We start from the raw sequence: 18,522 nt of genomic DNA on the forward strand, positions 1-18,522 counted from the left end.
GACCCCCAGTCACCCTATGCTCTGAGCCTCAGTTGGTGAGGGGTGAGGGTCCATCTTAGGGCCAGCCTCTGTGTGCCTGAGGACCACGGGGCAGTCTGAGCCAAAACTCCTCTGGGCCACAAGGCTCCTTCCTGGCAGAGGTTGAGGTAGGGCCGTGGGGAGGCAGGGAGGTAGGGAGTCTGATGGACTTCCTTCTGCATTTCGATGGAAAGGATCAGACACAGTTGTGCCTTTTCTTCTTGGACTGTGAGCATTCACTGCTTGTAATGAGATGGCAGTTACCACACGGGCCAAATAAGCACTGAGTTCTGAGACAGTTTCAACCTGGGTGGGAAGAGTGAGTGTGTCCAGGTCCTCTGTAAAGGTAGCTGTAGTCTGCCACACTGGACAGCTGCCTCCCTCTCCGTCTCTCCCAAATTTTCTGCTTCACACCTTCCCCTGACCAAGCTGCCCCAGCCCCTTCCCTAGGAGCAAGCAACAGCATGTCCCAAGCCAACATGTCCCAACTTTTCACCACTTCCCCCAGTGTTGTCCTCACATCATCCTTGACATGGAAAGAGATAAATGCCTCCCTTGGGGCGAAGCTATACTACTTGGGGTCCCCAAGACTCTAGGAGAGGAAGCTCTTTCTGGAGGAGTCCCAGGATCTGGCTATATGAAGCCAGTAAACCACAAAATGCTCTCCCAGCTGATGTTTCCAATAATCCTTGAGCTATCCTGGGTGTGTCCTGGGCAGGACACAGGTTATTGCCCTAAACCTGCTCACCAACCAGCTAGAGTAGCAGAACTGAGAGGTTAGCCCAGGGTCCTGACCCCAGATCTCAGGTTCTCTTCACACTATTGCTGAAGGAGAACTCAGAGGTCACTTCGGACAACCTCACATTTTCAAATGATGAACTGAGGCCGGAGAGGGAGAGGGACATCTGCAAGGTCACACATCGTGTGAGAGGCAAAGCTAGGTCTGAAGAACCCAGCCACCTGTCTCCCATCTAGAGGTGAACCCTTGTGTCAACAGAATGAAAAAGGCAGGTTGCTTGAGACAACCTGCCACCTTCTCCCCTATAGCATCCCTGATTTGTCCCAACTCACTTCATTTCTCAGTTGCCGCCCCTTAGACCAGTGCTTGTGACCTCAAATATCTTGGAGAACAGGCAGGTATGTAACTGAGTGAGGTTATCTAGGCCATCAACTGAGACAAGATAACACAGAAGGATGGTGATTGTGTCCAACTGGGAAGTACTTTCTCTGCTTCAAATCCAATTTTTAAAAAATATCAATACTTTGAGGCCACTGGGTGGCTCAGTTGGTTGAATGTCAAACTCTTGTTTCAGCTCAAGTCACCATCTCTGGATGTGGGATCAAGCCTGCCACTGCCCCCCTGCACTCATGCTCTCTCCCTCTCTTGAATAAATAAATAAAATCTTTAAAAAAATCAATGCTTAAAAATATTCCAGTGGGTTTTGTGGGAATGAGGGGAACCAATAAAATAAGACGAGCCATGAGTTGGTGATTGCAGAAGCCGGGTGTTGGGTATATTGGGTTATTAATACTATTCTGTGTAAATGTGTATATGTTTTAAATGTGCCATAATAAAAAGGGTTTTTTGTTAATGTGCTATCAAAACACATGTTGGGTCCTCAAGCCATATTAGATCCACAGGCCTACAATTAGCAAACTCTACTCTTGACATTCTAGAATATTCCCCTAGCCATTTGTATGCTTCATTCTGATTCTCTCTGCAGAGCCTAGGATAGAGCAAATGAGGGAGGGTGGAAAGGACAAAGAGACACATTGGCTTGGCAGGGCTTGGAGTTGGCCATCGTCAATGAGCATAGACTCAGGGATGTGGATGGAACCCCATGAAAATAGATACAAGTCACACACACACTCACCCTGCACGATCTAGTGCCTCCCCTCACTCCCTGCCCACCCTCCCTGTGCCTCATGCACCTTGCTCATCTTTCTTGAACTCTGCTTACTACCTGCTACACAAAGGCAAACAAGCAAGTTGAAGGATCCGATGGGCTCCGGCTGCAGGAGGGGACATTATCCCATCTGGATGAAAAATAAAATGTGCAAGTGACCTGGCACATGCAGGCTAATGGGAATCTAGAGTTGTGCTGGCTTCCAGCAAGACCTCCCCAGCAGGGTGTGGAAGGCATGAGTTTTAGGATGGAAAGGGGGTAGGAGAGAAGGAGCGGGTTTTATTTTTCCTTCTCCATTGCTTAGGCTGACTCGCAGGCACCATCATCTCTCTCCTAAACCCAGTCATCTTCCTGGTTTATAAAGTGCCCTCCCATTTATGACATCACTGAACCTTACCAACCCTGTGAGGTTGGTATCATCCCATATTATACATGAGGACATGGAGGTTCCACATTATCGACTGACTTGCCCAAGATAGCACAGCTTATAAGTGGTGGAACCCAGGGATGCTGACCCTAATGTCAGCACTGATTTTTCAAGTAATCACTTGGGGTGCCTGGGGTGACAGGAAGTTTTTCTGGGCACTACTTAATTGCAAATATGTTGCAGCTTTTTAATTAAGGAGGATTGTTGGAGGTGTCTTCTGAGATGACATGGACAAGGGGCATTTGGATTTCCTCATGTACCTTGTGTGAGGACCATATAGCCCCCAAATCTCTCCTGAGTGCAAGATGTTTGGAGAAGTTGAAAGAAGACACTGATTTTGTCCACATGAGCTAGAGACAGAGACTTTGGATCTTACGTCAAACCTGAATTCTGTCTGCCTCTGCTGTGTGACCCTCAGGCCAGACCTTTCCCTCTCTGGTCCTCAGAGCATCCCTCCAGCAACCAAACCAAAGCCATCTCCCTGACAGCTCACTGCACAGCAAGACTCCACTCCCTTGTCACCCTCCTAGAGAAGGCGAGGAAGGGCAGGATGGTCACTGCTCAGAGGAAACATCCCACACCCCTCACTGGCTTAGGAATGTAACACCAGGGAAGTGATGGGCATCAGAAGCCTGGCGACTGTGAGGAGGAGGAATGAAACAGGCTGGGGCTGGACCCAGCTTTGCAGCTCTGGCCTGTACAAAAGCTGCTTTTCACGCCTTTTTCCTCTGTTAATTTGGCTTGTTTTCCAAACAGGTCAAACAATCTCCCCCCAGAAACAGAAGCAGCAGAAGGAAATGTTATTAAAAAACGAGTCCGTTAGTGGGCATGGTGTGTGGACGAAGTCTTTGGGAGTTTTTGGCTGCCAAATAAAGACTTTATTGTTGTCATTCCTCCGTTCCCAAGCTCCCTCTCTCCCTCTCTCTCCCCCTCCTCCCTCCTCCCTCCCTCCCCTCTTCCCTCCTCCTTCCCCTCCCTCCCTACAATCTGCCTGTCCCTCCCCCTAACCTAACCTCCCCACCCTACTAGGATCTGGGAGAAGAAAAGCCAGGCAAATACAAGCACGCAGGCACCACTGGGAGGTTAGAACTTCTAGCCGGCTCTCTGCTGCCACAGCCCCACCGAAGGGTGGGGGAGGAAGAGGGGGAGCCTTGCCCGGGACTAAACCCACAGCTGAGAGGACAGGCAGGTGTGTGCAGGTAAGCCCAGGGGGAGATGGGGGAGACCCCTTCCCCAGAAGGCTTCCTCCTACTCTGTCCAACCAACCTTATTGATCTGGTCTCCATCTCCTTCCTTCCTTCCTTCCTTCCTTCCTTCCTTCCTTCCTTCCTTCCTTCCTTCCTTCCTTCCTTCCTTCCTCCCAGCCTTTCTCCTTTCAAGTGAGCCCCAATGAGCTCTTCCACATTTCTCCTGCACCCTCCTCCTCTACCTTCTCTCTCTCATTCTATGCCCATGTATTTGCTTGATGCAAAAATTAAACTTTCTTGGTTCAGTTGTTTGCTGTGGCACAGGAAGTTATACTGCGCACAGTATTCTACACAGCAGGTGTTTCTATGGAAACCTGACTCTAGAATCCACTTCTTTGCACCCTTCACGTATTGTCACACACCGCCACAAGGGCACCCACACGTCACAGAGGGGCTGCATTTTCGCAAGACATGCACACACACACACACACACACACACACACACACGATATGAGGATGTCCTGTCCGTTTACCTCCACTCTCTGACTGCATACGACAAGCAGAGCTAGAGCACACAGAGACTGGCTGCCAGCAGACAGACAGACAGACAGACACACGCGCGCGCGCGCGCGCGCACACACACACACGATCCATCTTGTCTCTCACACTTTCACATGCCTCCCCAGCTGGAAGAGCAAAAAGAAAGTGAGTCTTCCCACTGAGATGGGAGAGCCAAAAGAAAACCATGTGTCCTGATTTGAGGCTGAGAGGGAGGAGATGAACCCAGCAAGCGCTGGAAGGGTTTTTTCATTCTTTAGAACTTAATTGGGTAGGAGGGAGAAAAAAAGCGCCTTTCTAACCTGCACAGTATCTTCCCATTAGCTCTGAATGTCCCTCTCTGGTCCAAACCACTTGGCTTTTGGGAAGAAAGGGAAAAAAGCATCCCAGCTTCCAAGACTTGGAGGTCCTGATTCCCGGCACTGGGGGCAGCTCATTTATTTTTTTCTACAGGCAGCCAGAAAACTTCTCTTTTTAAACCAATTTCAAAATCATCCCAGGTTGATAAGGTGTCCTTGTGGCAAAAAGATAGTAATTCCTTAGTCAGGGAGGGGGAAGCCAAAGTGGATGATTGAATGGGGCTCCTTTCCAAGTAGCCCCATCATCCCCCCAACTTCTTAAATTCTGCAACAGCAGAGGGAGTGCTGTGCCAGGGCAGGTAGGGGTGGGCAGCTCTCGGTCGCCAAATGTGGTTGATCTTCAAAATCACCTGGGAGCAAGGTGGGGGATAAGGGAAGTTACTAAAAATATAGATTTCTGGACCCCTCACTCTGCTCCTTCCAGATGGAGCCCAGTAATCTATTGTTTAATGCTTGAGGGGCTCCTGATGGTCAGCCAGGGTTTGAGCACCTGAATCAGGGGCTTGAGAGACACCCATGTGGGGACTGAAGAGCCCAGGACTCAAGGCAGTATGAGCTAGGCAGAAGGACTGTATGGTTTCCTGGACAAGAATTGTCTGGTGGAGGAGTTCCAGAGTGTCCTTGGAGTAGGAACAAGCCACCTGAAGGAATAGAGAAGATGTCCAGTAGGCCCTCCTCTACCTTTTCCCCACAAGCACCAGCAACTGCATCATCAGGCATATCTCAGAAAATTCCCCCAAGATAGCTCCAAAGAGCTTCTGTTTCCTCTCACTTGCCAATCTGCCTTACGCTGGGCACTGGACTGGGCTCTTCCCCATTCCCTCTATATCCCCTCTCCCCCTGCCTGATAGCTGTCTGTCCTGATGTGCACAGAGAGAGGTCGGACTAAACTACCAAGCTCTGTGCTCCCCCTTCACCTCCCTGGTGGGCAGCCTCATTTATTGGGCCTGCGAGGGAAGCATGTCAAGACTAGAAGGGGGCAGAAAAGCCAGGTGCAAAAGGTTGGGAAGGGAAGTCATAGATCACAGGGGTCTCCAGAGCCAGCTGAGGAAGTGAGCAAGCATCCCCTTACCTGCTACAGAAAGGCTTCAGGTGGGGTTAGTGAATTGGAAAGACAAAGTGAGCCTTCTCCCAGGTAGCTGGAGGCTCCTATGGTCTCTCCAACTAGTTGGTTCTAAGACCCAAGTGTGGCCTCGCAGGCCCCACAGGGAGGAGGCTGCTTTGTGTGTGGAAGAGCTGGAGGAAATATGGGAGCCAGTACCCACCTACAAGAATCCCTACCTTTGAGTGGAGAGCAGGTCTGCCCTCTGGCCAAGTTAAAGGAAAAGAGACCCCCATTACTTTGAAAATATGTCACCAACAGCTTAACATTCACTAAGCACTCACTTTAACCACATCTACTCATTTAGCCCTCAAAACCATCGGATATGAAGGTGTTAATATGCCTGCTTTACAGATGAGGACACTAGAGCTGAGTAGAGGTAGGTTTGCCCAAGCTCTCCAGCTAAGCAGGGTTGGAACCCTGATCTATGAGTACTCAAGGCATCGGACAGATTCTTCCAGACTTTCTTCAGGGATTGGAGATACTGAGGGATGGAGGCAGAATGAAGGATATGGTGAGGAGACAGGCTGTCAGAGGAGGACAGCCATCTCACCCCATTTCGTCCCTGGGTCCTCAGAATGGAAAACGTGCTCTTCTGGACTAGTGGCCTCAGGCCAGAAAAACTTCATTCTGTTTACACTTTGCCTTGTGGTAGACACTGGGGAGACAGATGGTCTCTCCATAATAGTGTTATATTTATTTTTAGGATTTTTTAAATCTGTGGTTCATTTTAAAGTTGTTTATCACACTTGTTTCTGACAACAACTGAGTGAGGAATATAGGGATGGGGAAGATTTGTTATCCGTTTTACAGGTAAGGAAACTGATGCTGAAGACAGGCTGAGAAACCTCATCCCCTGTCTAGCATGTACCATAAAGCTCTCTTGCCACCACCCCTGTCAGGCTCACCCTTATACTGATTCACCCCACAGGAAAGGGACAGCTCCATCAACAGTGTGTTGAATTCACCATGCCTCCTTATCAGCCCTTTTGTTAGCTGAAGACATGAGGGGCCCCTTGAAAGGAGCTCAGGCAGCCTGGTCGGGGAGAGTGGCTGTCTCAACTCCTCGGCTAACAAATGACCACCTGATTCTCCTGGCTTCCAACCTCCTTCTGGGCTTTAGGAAGAGACAAAGGAAGCAGGACAGCTTTCAGAAGTCTGACTTTAGACAGAAAGAAGGGAACAAAGAAAGAGGGTCATCCTAATGTCCATGGATGTGCCTCTGGGGCCAGGGGCAGCCCCATTCCCCACGACAGGGTCACTGGCTGACTTAAGCTGTGAAGGCTTAGGGGTGACCAAGTAGGCAGGAAATATGACAAGAACAAGACTACCAGTGAGTACAGTTGACCTTTGGAAAAGCACAGGGCTTAGGGGTGCCAACCCTCACAACACAGTCAAAAATCTGCAATATAACTGTTGATTCCCCCAAACCTACTAATAGGCTGCCATTGGCCAGAAGCTTAACCAATAACATCAACAGTGAATTACCACATATTTTGTATGCTCTACATATTATACACCGTATTCTTACAAGAAGTAAGCTAGAGAAACGTGATTTTAAAAATCATAAGGAAAAGAAAACACATTTATAGGACTGTACATGTATTTATTGAAAAATATCTGCATATAAGTGGACCCATGATATTCAGACCCATGTTGTTCCAGGGTCAACTATAGAGTGAAATAATCTTTCTTCAACCCTGGGAGACACACCCAACCTTACTCCCAGCCCAACCCCAACCCCAGACTCTCCATGCCAAGTCAATTAGCCTTAAACTTGCTCATACTGACTTGACAAATCCATGCGAACTTCAGCACAGCCCTGCCCTGAGCCTCAACCTTGCATTAGTCCTGGTGTTCAAGCCTTAATGAGTGAATTCATGAACTAGGTAGGGATGAGGGCTGTCTCACTTTAAAAATCAGTCTCCCTAGAGGATCTGCTCTTTTATAAATACATAGGTGAATAAATGAAACCCCTGCCATTTGTAGAGATTTTATGCTCTACCACACGCCTTCGTGCGTGTGATCTCATTGCATCTTAATAAATGAGGAGCCTGGGATGGAGGGTGAGAGTCAGGATTTAAGCCCAGATCTCCAACACTTGGAACGGAAATTTGAACTGAGAACTCTCATAGGAAATGTTCTGAAGTAGTGAGTGAACATTGGGTTGGGCTTTGCCCTCATGGAGCAGCAGCTCTCAAGAGCCCATGCTGGGGCATGGAGCTGGGTGAGGTTTAGTGGTTGTTGCTGGTCTGCAGGAGCCTGAGGACTGCTAGTGAGCACCACCCAGCAGAAAGCTGGGAGTGGGGTGGGGAGGTATGCCTGCAAAGACATATGAAATGTAAAAATCACACACACTCATGACCCAACCTAAGGGAGTTTATGATTGGATGGAAGGCTCTGGAAGGCAGAAGCATAAGAAAATGTGACTTTGGGCTTTGTGGCGGGGGGTGGGGGGGAGCAGTTGTGACTCCCCTTGGAGTCCAGGGGCCTCCACTTGGTCACACAGATTCTGCTTTCAGGGACTTAGGGCATCGCTGAGTATTGCCAGAGCAATAGCTGTGCTGTCAGGACCTCCCCTCTGGACAGTCAGGCTCCAGCATGAAGAGGCGTTGCCCAGTGAAAAAAGCCTTAGAAATGAACTCTATTTTCTCAAGAAAGAAGCATGGGATCTGGCGTGTGCACACACATACACACACACATACATACCCACAGCAGAGAGTGGTTGAGCCCTGGGGCTCAGATAAGGGGAGCTGAACAGATGCAGTGTTTCTCCATGGACTGAGGGTAGAGAACTTTTCCTCCGAAACCTCCTAGTGGTTCTGAGCGGAGCTTGGCCAGTCTCAGAGGTTTGGAATGTAAAAGGGTCAGGAGGTCAGTGGGGGTTGGGTTTGGAGGGTGGCAGGGAAGATAAGAGGAGTTCCCAAAGGGTCCGGTGCAGGAGCTGGGGATGAGGAGGACTTGTGCTCACTGTGGACAGAAGGAGCAGGAGGCTAGCCTGTGAGCCTGCCCTCCTAACTGTGAGCACCAGGGCTGCCCAGTCCCCCAGCTACCCAGAAATACCGGGGAGCAAAGGCCAGCTGCCCCGTCAGTGAGCCACACAGAGCCACCCTTGCTGTAAGTGCTAGACACGTGTTACTTGCTTAACTCGAGGTCTAATATCTAGGCAGATGCTTTTGATGACAAAGGCAAGGAAGGGAAATGGGGGAGCTCACAGCCAGTGCTGGGGAGCCTCCCTGAAGCAGGGCTTCATATCCTGAGAGATTTTATGTTTACTTCTGGCTCTCAGGTGATCAGAAAATAAAGAAATGCCCAAATAAATAGGGTCGGAAAAATTGGGGCTCTTAAAAATGTTTGCATTCAGTATACTAATGCTTTAACAACCCCTTAAAGTGTATATGTCTGTGCTATTTTCGAGAAAATTACAGGACTTATGAAATACTAATTCATAGTTTCCCAATCCTGAGTGGTGTGGGGCCCGGTAACAAGATGGGAGTTTACAATGAATGTCCGCTCTTTTCAGCCCTTGTGGGACTGTTGGATCCTCAGCTGGAGGTAAAGCCAAGATTCTAACTGCACGGTTCTTCTTTCTGATGAGAGGCCCAAGAAAATGGACCTGGTGGACCCCCTCAGAGAGGCCTGCCTGGGGAGAGACCCCCTTAGAGGGAGGTAGGGAAGCAATAGAGGCTGCAGGGCAATCTCTTCCTTCCTTTCCTCCCATCTTCAGAGTACTATGTGGACATGGGTTTGCTTATGTGCACGCATGTGTGTGTGCATGAAAGAGAGAGCTGGCTAGGTGTCAAGGGTGTGTGTGTATGAAAGGTGCAGGGAGACCCCCTTCTTCCCCTTGGAGTTGAGCTCCGCCCTCTCTCCCGTTTCTTGTCACATTCAATGCCTCCGGAGCATCAGGCCTGGGACTAAGCAGCTGGTGAGAGGCCTCTATCCTCTTCCTTTGAGCAGAGCCAGAAAGAAGCATGCAAGGGAGGAGTGTAAGTGGATGTGGGCTCAAAGGAAAGACAGTGATAGTCCTGGCACAGAGGCAGGCAGGCAGGATCCCAGGGTCCAGAGGCAGCTGGGGACACACTGTGGCCTGCTCTAGGTCAGAGAATCTCAGGAAGCCTGCATCTCTGGGCCCCAGACCACCACCTCATGAGGAAGCAGTAAGGAGGCTAGGGGAAGTGTTGTGGGAACAGAGAACCTGGCTGTAGACCAGAGGGGAGAGTCATAGGACTGGCGAGCCCTGTGGAGGAGACGGTGTGAGGGGAGGAAGCTGGTGGGAGCTGCCACTCTGTCTGCAGCCCTGATCCTATTGCTATTTCTCCAGCTTAATTCAACTCAATCCACATGACCCTATCTGAAGAGTCACCAGAGCCACTGGGGAGCCTGACCCCAATATAGCCTTCAGTGACCTATTCCACTATGTCACAGAGGCAGGCAGGAAATTTTTCTTCATAGCCAGTCTCAACACCAACAACTGCCATGGATATGGGGGCAGTGATACCAAATCAGAAGAAATGAAAGTGATTTCCCCACAGCTTTTGATCCCTTCCCTGTTTATTTTCACAGGAGCCTTCACATCTGGGGAGAAATTCTTGGTATGCCTCTTGCTGGCAAAGACCAGCTTTCCCTGAGCTGAGCACAGAGCTGAGGAGTAAGCAGGGGCAGACACCAGACACAAGTGTGTCCACAGCTCTTTCCTTCCTTTCTAGGACCTCCACAAGCCCTGCTCTGGAAAGCAGGAGGCCTGGGTTTCTGTCCCAGGATTGGTGTTCAACAGCTTCCTGGCCTTGGCAAGCCATTCCACCCCTCCGGGACTCAATTTCTGTAAACAGTAGAATCTGGGCTTGATTGGTGAATTTCAAACCGTTTTTAGCAATGCAGCTCTTCTTTCAAATACATGCTTTGGTCAAACCTCTATATATAACAAATTTAAAAACAGAGCCAAAAAAATAAATTAAATAAAATAAAAATAAAAAAAAAGAAATAAAACAACAACAACAACAACAAAACACAGAGCCACTCAGGTTGGCTCAGGGGTGAGTTGGAGGTGCCCCAGGGCCACCCACTTGTTTTCCCTCCCTCAGGGGGCTCCACATATCAGGGCACAGTCTGAAAACCATTGAATCATAGGATCTCTTAGGATCCTTCCAGATGTACCACTTAGGACTCTATAGTTCACGTATCCTAACATCCCCCTTCTAGGAACAGGGGTGATTTGTTCATGCTGCAAGTTGGGAGACCAAGCACTAGAGAGGTTAATGGTCTTCTCCAGCAAGCCCCAGAGCTCCTGATTTTCAGTCAATGTGCCTTCTGCCAGGATGTCTCACCCTCCCAGAGCTGGCTAGGCATGTAGGCTGGGGGTCCAAACCCTCAAGTCCTTGTTATTTTTACCTCCTGGATATGGGCAGACAAAGAGAGGCTTCAACAGGTCTCTCTCACTGGAGCTCGTCCTGGCCAACACTAGTGCCAAGACAGAGCCTTTAATTATGGAGGCCCAGAAGGTTAATGACTTCGTGTGTCTCCTCCCTGCAGGTGTGTCACCTGGATCATGAGGTCATCCCTCTGCTGGCTCCTCCCACTTCTCCTCATCTTGGCCTCAGTGGCCCAAGGCCAGCTAACAAGACGACCAAGACCCAGACCCAGACCCAGGCCCAGACCCAGGCCTACACCCAGCTTTTCTCAGCCCTATGAGCCACCGGAGCCTACAGACCTGCCCCCTCCCCTCCCACCAGGTCCTCCCTCTATCTTCCCCGACTGCCCCCGGGAATGCTACTGCCCCTCTGATTTCCCGTCTGCCCTCTACTGTGACAGCCGCAACCTCCGAAAGGTCCCTATCATCCCACCCCGCATCCATTACCTCTATCTGCAGAACAACTTCATAACTGAGCTCCCAGTGGAGTCCTTCCAAAATGCCACAGGCCTGAGGTGGATCAACCTGGATAACAACCGAATTCGCAAGATAGACCAGAAGGTACTGGAGAAACTACCCAGTCTAGTATTCCTCTACATGGAGAAGAACCAGCTGGAAGAGGTGCCCTCGGCCTTGCCCCGGAACCTGGAGCAGCTGAGGCTGAGCCAGAACCAGATCTCCAGAATCCCACCCGGCGTCTTCAGCAAGCTGGACAGCCTGCTGCTCCTGGATCTCCAACACAACAAGCTGAGTGATGGTGTCTTCAAGCCTGACACCTTCCAAGGCCTCAAGAACCTCATGCAACTCAACCTGGCTCACAACATCCTGAGAAAGATGCCACCCAAGGTGCCTGCAGCCATTCACCAGCTCTACCTGGACAGCAACAAGATTGAGACCATCCCCAATGGATACTTCAAGGGCTTCCCCAACCTTGCCTTCATTCGCCTTAACTACAACAGGCTGTCAGACAGGGGGCTCCCCAAGAACTCCTTCAACATCTCCAACCTGCTGGTGCTCCATCTGTCCCACAACAAGATCAGCAGTGTGCCTGCCATCAACAACAAGCTGGAACACCTGTATCTCAACAACAACAGCATAGAGAGTGAGTGGGGGCAGGGCAGGGCCATGGCCAGAGAAGTGGAGGCTCTTATTGTCTCAATCCTTTCTAGGAGTTTGGGCCGGGGTGGGGGGTGTAGAACAAAATAGCACCCAGTCTGGCATTGGACTTCAAACCTTGACCTTGCCCCTTACTATCTGTGTGACCTTGAACAGATATTTTACCTCTGCCACATTTTCTCATCTGTAAAATGAGAACGGGAACAATGCCTTCTGTCACAAAGTTGATATGAGGATTTAACAGGGTAATACGGATAAAGTGCCCAGAATACCATGCTTGAAGGATAACGGCTTTTCCTCCTCTGTCCCTTCTTGTCAGCCCCAGCTTCTCTGCCCTCCAGATCTACAGGTAGACATGGAATGTAGTCCTGGACATTCTCACGAAAGCAGAACAGTAACGTGTTCTGACTATCACTACTCTGAGATGTCCTGGGTCTGTCCCTTGCACAAGCTGGCAGCTGTGAGAGGAAGGCTGAGCCTAGGTTTTGGAGAATCTCTAAAAGACGTACACAGAAAGGCAGCTCAGGATAGGCAGCTGGTACAAATGCAGCAGCCAGAGAAACACGCCAGTGTACAGGCGCTTTCTGAACCTAGCTGCAAGGCTGGAATATTCAATCATATAAGATAGTACATTTAAGGCAGAATTTGCCCAAACTACATTTATAGGATCCTGAGCTTGGGGGAAAAATTGCAGCCCAGAAGAAAGGGCTGGAAGTCCCAGTTTGGCTCTGAGCAAAGCATTAACAGAAAACTTGAAAAACAAGAGAGAATATTATCTGGTCCTCAAAAAAAAACCAGGTTCCATCCACAACAGGAATTTACAGCTCTAGGGTTGCAGGGAACCAAGGGGAAAGGGCAGCAACCCTAAGATAATATTAGGAATCCCCAGTTTCCAAACCAAAGAATGAGAAGATTGTTGAGTTTCTACAATCTTGAAACAAATGGATGGGAGAACAGGCTTATTCATTCATCTGGGATAATTACGTGAAGTACGGGAAGGCTTTTTTTTTAAGCTGGCAAAAAGCAAATTCTGGAAAAGGGGAAACTAATTTTATCCTGCAGGTAGTAAACTGATGGAAAGTATTACCCTAAAAGCTAGATGAGCCGAAAATCCAGGCAGAAAGAATACCTTACTCAGAGCACCTGGGTGACTCAGTTGGTTGGGTATCTGCCTTTGGGGTTGGATCCCTGCTCAGTGCAGAGCCTGCTTCTTCCTCACCCTCTGCCTGCCACTCCACCTGCTTGTGCTCTCTCTCTCACTGTCAAATAAATAAATTAAATCCTAAGAATCACGTTACTCAGTGGCCAGCAGGTCTCCATCAGTGTGTGGAAGGGTAGGCTGCTAGGGTACATCCAGCTTTTTAAGGCTGAAGTCAGAAAAATCCCCCCCCCCCCCGTGTATATCCCCTGCGCCCCACCTGTCTCCTGTGTCACCGATGGACAGAGTGGGCAGAGCTGGCCCTAGATCAGCTAACCGTGTTCTCAGCAATGACCTTAATGCTGCCAACTTCCCTGTCCTTTACAGCCTGTAAAATGCCTTTGCCAATATTCTCTCATCTGAAGTGAGGGACAGGTACCCCTCCCACCATTTCACAGATTTGAGAACTGAATGTCAAGGTGGTAAGGTGACAGTCCAAAAAGTCACAGTGGTCATAAGAACAAAATCCACCTAAGTCAGGGCTCTTTCTGCTACTCCAATGATGGACAGAGAGGAAGAAGACCAAGAAGGAGAAGAACATCACTAACAATGCTGATCCCCCAACGCTGATGAAAGAGGCAAGGTTGAGGGGGAATAAGAAATTCATTCAGAAGATGACATCATTTCACGTGACATCATCTCACCAGAGGTGAAGGAGAAAGTGGAATCTCGCTTTCCATTTGAAAGTCTACCACAAATTGGCTCCTGCTGAGCTGCCCGGCTTCTCTCTCCAGTACAGCTCACTGTGCTTTTACTACTCCTGGGTTCTGCCATGAGCTCTGCTGCCCCTACAACTTCCTTCAAATAGGAGGTCACTCTAGCAAACACCAACCCCCACGTCTCCACCCTGCTGTGGCCCCACCTGTCTTTGAAGGTCCAGCTCACAGTTTACTTCCTCTGTGACTCCACAGAGTGAATTTCCAATAGTAATGGTTGATTGGTTCTGACTTAATTCATTCTACAAACAAGTAAAGTAAACCTGGGGGTGGGCAGGCTTGACTCAACCTCGGTGGCACATTCCCAAGGTCAGCCAGTTCCAGAGAAGAGAACTCAAATGCTTATCATCAATTGTCCGCCCCCTTCTCCTTCCTCATCTTTGCCTCCAGCCCCATCTGTCCCAACCCCCACCCACCCTACCTGCTGACCTCTCCCTTCTTTCTCCACAGAAATCAATGGGACCCAGATCTGCCCCAACAACCTAGTTGCCTTCCATGACTTCTCCTCAGATCTGGAGAATGTGCCACACCTCCGCTACCTGCGGCTGGATGGGAACCACCTGAAGCCGCCCATCCCGCTGGACCTCATGATGTGCTTCCGCCTGCTGCAGTCCGTGGTCATTTAGGCCTTACTCTGCCACCCAGATCTCCTCTGACCACACTTGAATGCTGGTGGCCCGGGTGCCTGTGCCCACCATTCGTGTTCTTTATCTTCCTTTCTCATTGCCGGCTTTGTCTTTCTCATCCCATCTTCCCAAGGCAGGAACTAGCCACATACTCTGCTGCACCTGCAGCTTCTAGAGCAAGACGTCTAAGGGCTTGATTTGGTTCAGCCAGCTCAAAGACACCCACTGCACACCCACACTTCTGGCACCAGAAGCATAGATGTGTGTCTAAAGACAACTTCTTCTCTCTCCTCCTCTCACTCCTGGGGTAAGTCGGGGCCATGGGCTGATATCTGGAACTTGGTCCTGGCCAAAACAAGGAGAAGGTGGTCAGGAGCAGCCCAGAGGTGAGGTTTTGGAAAGTCCTGCTGCAGACTCCACCATCATAGGCAGCTATGGCCCAAACGGGCCCCTTAGCCACAGATCACACCTTCTAAAACTGCTGCTCCACCGACCTGTTCACTGGCACCAGACGTTGCACTGGCTCCCTACCAGCCCGGGTTCTCCAGCAAGGAAGTGTAAGAGAGTGGCTGAAGGATGGTGGAGGGTCAGGGTTCCTCACGAGGACCTGCATCTGGCAGTCTCTTCACAGGGATAGCTGAGCCTCTTCTACTCAAGAGTAAGAGCAGGAAGGAGCAGTCCAGGAGAAGAACAGCTCCAGGAACTAGGGATCAGCCAATGGAGGAGGCGTTGGCAGTCAGAGCCCTGGGGATGGGCCCCTGTGGGTGCAGAGAGATCTTGCAGCCCCCTTGCCAGTCTGGACAAGAGGCCTGATGCCCTGAGCAACACAGTGTCCATAGTGAGGGGTACAGAGCCACCAGCCCACCCCACCATCTGTTCTCTATCAATGTGGTGGCCCAATCCTGTCCAAAGCCCGGAAGCAGTTCCTGAGAAAGTGCTCTCAAAGGGGTGGAGCCCCCGGGGTAGAAGCCCGTTGCACCGTGCACAGCCGGGCTTCCCGGTCTAAGGCAGATGCATCAGTGACACCTGGTGGCTGGTACAGGCCACAGCTGGCTCCTGTCTTCTTGCCTGTCTTCAGGATGGTTTTACAAGGTTAAGGAGCTGGCCTCAGGTTCCAGCTTGAAGAGCCATGGGTCATGTGTGTGGTGTCTCCTCTGGGGTGTACAGGGTGCAAAGGTACTGGTGGCCTTGAGGCTGGGGGGTGGGAGGCTGGTTCCCATCACAAGTGAGCACAAATGGGAACCTTCAGGAACCCAGGTGAGGATGTAGTTTCTTCCTGTGTGCTGTCTGACCTTGTGGTCCCTCTAACTTCTGCCCCCACATCTGGATCCCAGATCTCTCCAGCATTCACAGTCTGGTCTGTGGCTCCACTCCTTAAACCACACTCGAATTATCTACTATCCCTGCTGCCACTTGCAGTAAGTTATTCCCTATATGGACCATCCCTCCCCTTGAAGATCCACCACCCCACCCCACCTGGGCCAGGTGAGTGGCTTGGCAGGCCTCCAAGCAGAGCCTGGGTCCCATGAGCCTGGGCTCATTCATCTTCATTCCTCTAGGGAATGTTGCCCCTCTATAGCTCCCTAGAGTATATGTTGGGGAGTGGGGGGGAGGTGGATGCTCTAGAAATAAGTAGGACACAGTGCCCACCCTCGTTAGGCTGAGAAACATTCCAGGGATTTTTAAGAAATTAGGTTAAGCTAGGACCCTAACCTCAAGAAATTCCCACAGAAGTCTCTCTCCTTTCTCTTTTGCTCATTTACAGAAAACAGGGTCCATTTCCCCTTAACGTCTTTCCCCATGCCCCACTCTAGCTGCCCATCCTTCCCAGCTACTGCTGGTTTCTCCAAGGCTCCTGTTGAAAGTCAATATATTATTGTGGCTGTAAGCAACCTGGTGCTAAAGCCTGGATAAGCCCCCACTTCTGCACCAAACTCGCACTTTGCAATCTCTGCCCCTCGGACGAGGCCCTCAGGGGAGCACAGCTCCTGGGGTCCCTTGAGGGCAGGGGGCATTTCTGCTCCTGCAAAATCTAAACTGTTTTGTTTCAGCAGCAAAACAAACACCATCATCCCATTGCCCCATCTAGATGCAGTCTGCTTCCGCGTTGCTCCCTGCGGCTGTAAGCCAGAGGGGATTCAGGGGAAGTTCACTTTACAGCAAATCCCCTGCTCCCCTCTGCCCAGTGCTGACGGAAGCCCCTCCTCCATAAGCAAGTTCATTCTTTCAGTGCCATTGGCATCTACATAGACAGGTGTGAGAGTAGATGTGTAGGTTACTCTACATGTATCTGTTCTTTCTTCAAAACCATGTTAACTTTGTGAAACGACTTTTACACTCCAACACGCTTTACAGCAGAAGAAATAAAGGAATATGAAAAATATCCTGCTTGAACTTGACAGTGTGAACAAGTTGAGAATACCTTGAAGTTATCTTGCTACCCCTCTCCCCCCCACACACCACCCCCCACCTCTTACCTGGCTCCAAGGAGGTGGATGGAGAAAGGCTCTGCTTCCTAAGAAACTCTTAAGAAAACAATTCCAAAGTCTTTCCTTGGCAAATTTACCCTGAATCACAACTGTCATGAAAAATTCTTCCTAAAGTCAGATCAGAGATCTGATAGCTACATTTGAAGCCCAGAGGCTCAGAGTCTTTCAAACCACAGATATCAAATTGTTGAGGGTCTCCAAAACGCTCATCTGGAGCCAGATTCAGAGAGACACAGAATAATTCTCCACCAAGTGGAGCTTACAATCCAGCTCCAGAGCCACAGCAGGAAAGACAAATTAGTGACAGAACCGCAACCAGGGCGAAGAGCAAAGTCCTACAGGCCATGCGGAAGCGCATGAACCAGGTGCCCGGAAGTCTGTCTTCAGGCAGAAGGTCGATTCCAGAAGTGGGTTTATGGGCCCCTCAGTCTACACCATTTTCTTTAGAATGAAAACTGCCCGATGCTGCCCTACTGCTCCCACTGTGCCTCCTTAATACCCTGCTTTAGTTCAACTCAGCAGATTTTCAGTGGACATCGACTGTGTGCAAGGTTGCCAGCTAAGAATTCAAAGAGAGGTAATATCCTTGTCTGTACCCTTGAGGAATTCTTAGCTTGGGAAAGGGGAAAGTCCGTGGAGTAATCCCGCATCCTGAGTGTGTAGTAACGCAGCATACAAAGAGCGTGGTGGAGAGGTCCTCTACCCCCGTGGAGGGACACCAGAATGATTCCTAACATTTGAGCTGGATCTTCAGGTGAGGGAAGGAGAGGGAAAAAAGCATATAACCAGGAGCTGAAACAGCATGAGCCAAAAGGGAGTATACCCTGCAATTGTGTGTGTGTGTGTGTGTGTGTGTGCACACGCCTGAGGAAGACAGAGGAATGTGTTTAGGTTACAGAGTTATGTGGCTACAAGCCCTCAGCAGGGAATATATCCCTGTCGTCCAAAAAGCAGGAGGGTTCCTGAAATTTCCAAGCCTGCCCAAGAAAGGGGCAGCAACAGGGTCAGCTGGCCAGACTCCTGTCCCCACAGCCTGCCACCTCCTTTCCATCAGCAGGCCTTGTGCTTCTCCTAATGAGACACAGGGATTAGAAGGGCACCTGCACCTCAGGCGCCCTTGTGTGTGCTCCCAGGATGCTGAGCTGCATGCCACAATGGCATGATGGTTAGTGGGTTCCCACACAGGTCACACACGCGTGCCATGGACAGTCCCCAGTCTCCATAGGAACTAGAGCATGTGACGGCCAAGCTTGTAAATGTGAGAGTAGAAGCTGGGAGAGGGTCTGAGAAGTGACTTCTGCTTCAAAGGGGCTCTTTCCTAGGGTGCAGGGGAGCCTGTGCATGCACCCTAGAGGAGACTGGCTGTGCCTGTGGCCTGCAGAGCTTGAAAAGGCGTTGGGGGAGGACCA

The 18,522-nt window shown here is 50.2% G+C and overlaps 1 protein-coding gene across 2 annotated transcripts; it reads left to right on the forward strand.

Annotated features, from left to right (window-relative positions):
- The first annotated feature begins 3,361 nt into the window (after positions 1-3,361).
- Positions 3,362-17,007, forward strand: LOC112643264 (proline and arginine rich end leucine rich repeat protein). Of its 2 annotated transcripts, none has more exons than XM_025421214.3 (3): positions 3,362-3,541; positions 11,091-12,070; positions 14,449-17,007. In XM_025421214.3, exons 2-3 carry the CDS (start codon positions 11,107-11,109, stop codon positions 14,622-14,624), a joined length of 1,140 nt encoding a protein of 379 aa, XP_025276999.1. In that variant the 5' UTR covers positions 3,362-3,541; positions 11,091-11,106; the 3' UTR covers positions 14,625-17,007. The 2 variants fall into 2 exon arrangements, with proteins under 2 accessions (XP_025276999.1, XP_025276998.1); XM_025421213.3 differs by having other exon boundaries at positions 3,364-3,551.
- The last annotated feature ends 1,515 nt before the right edge of the window (positions 17,008-18,522 follow it).

Source organism: Canis lupus, chromosome 38 (genome assembly GCF_003254725.2).
Source record: "Canis lupus dingo isolate Sandy chromosome 38, ASM325472v2, whole genome shotgun sequence".
Lineage (NCBI taxonomy): Eukaryota > Metazoa > Chordata > Mammalia > Carnivora > Canidae > Canis > Canis lupus.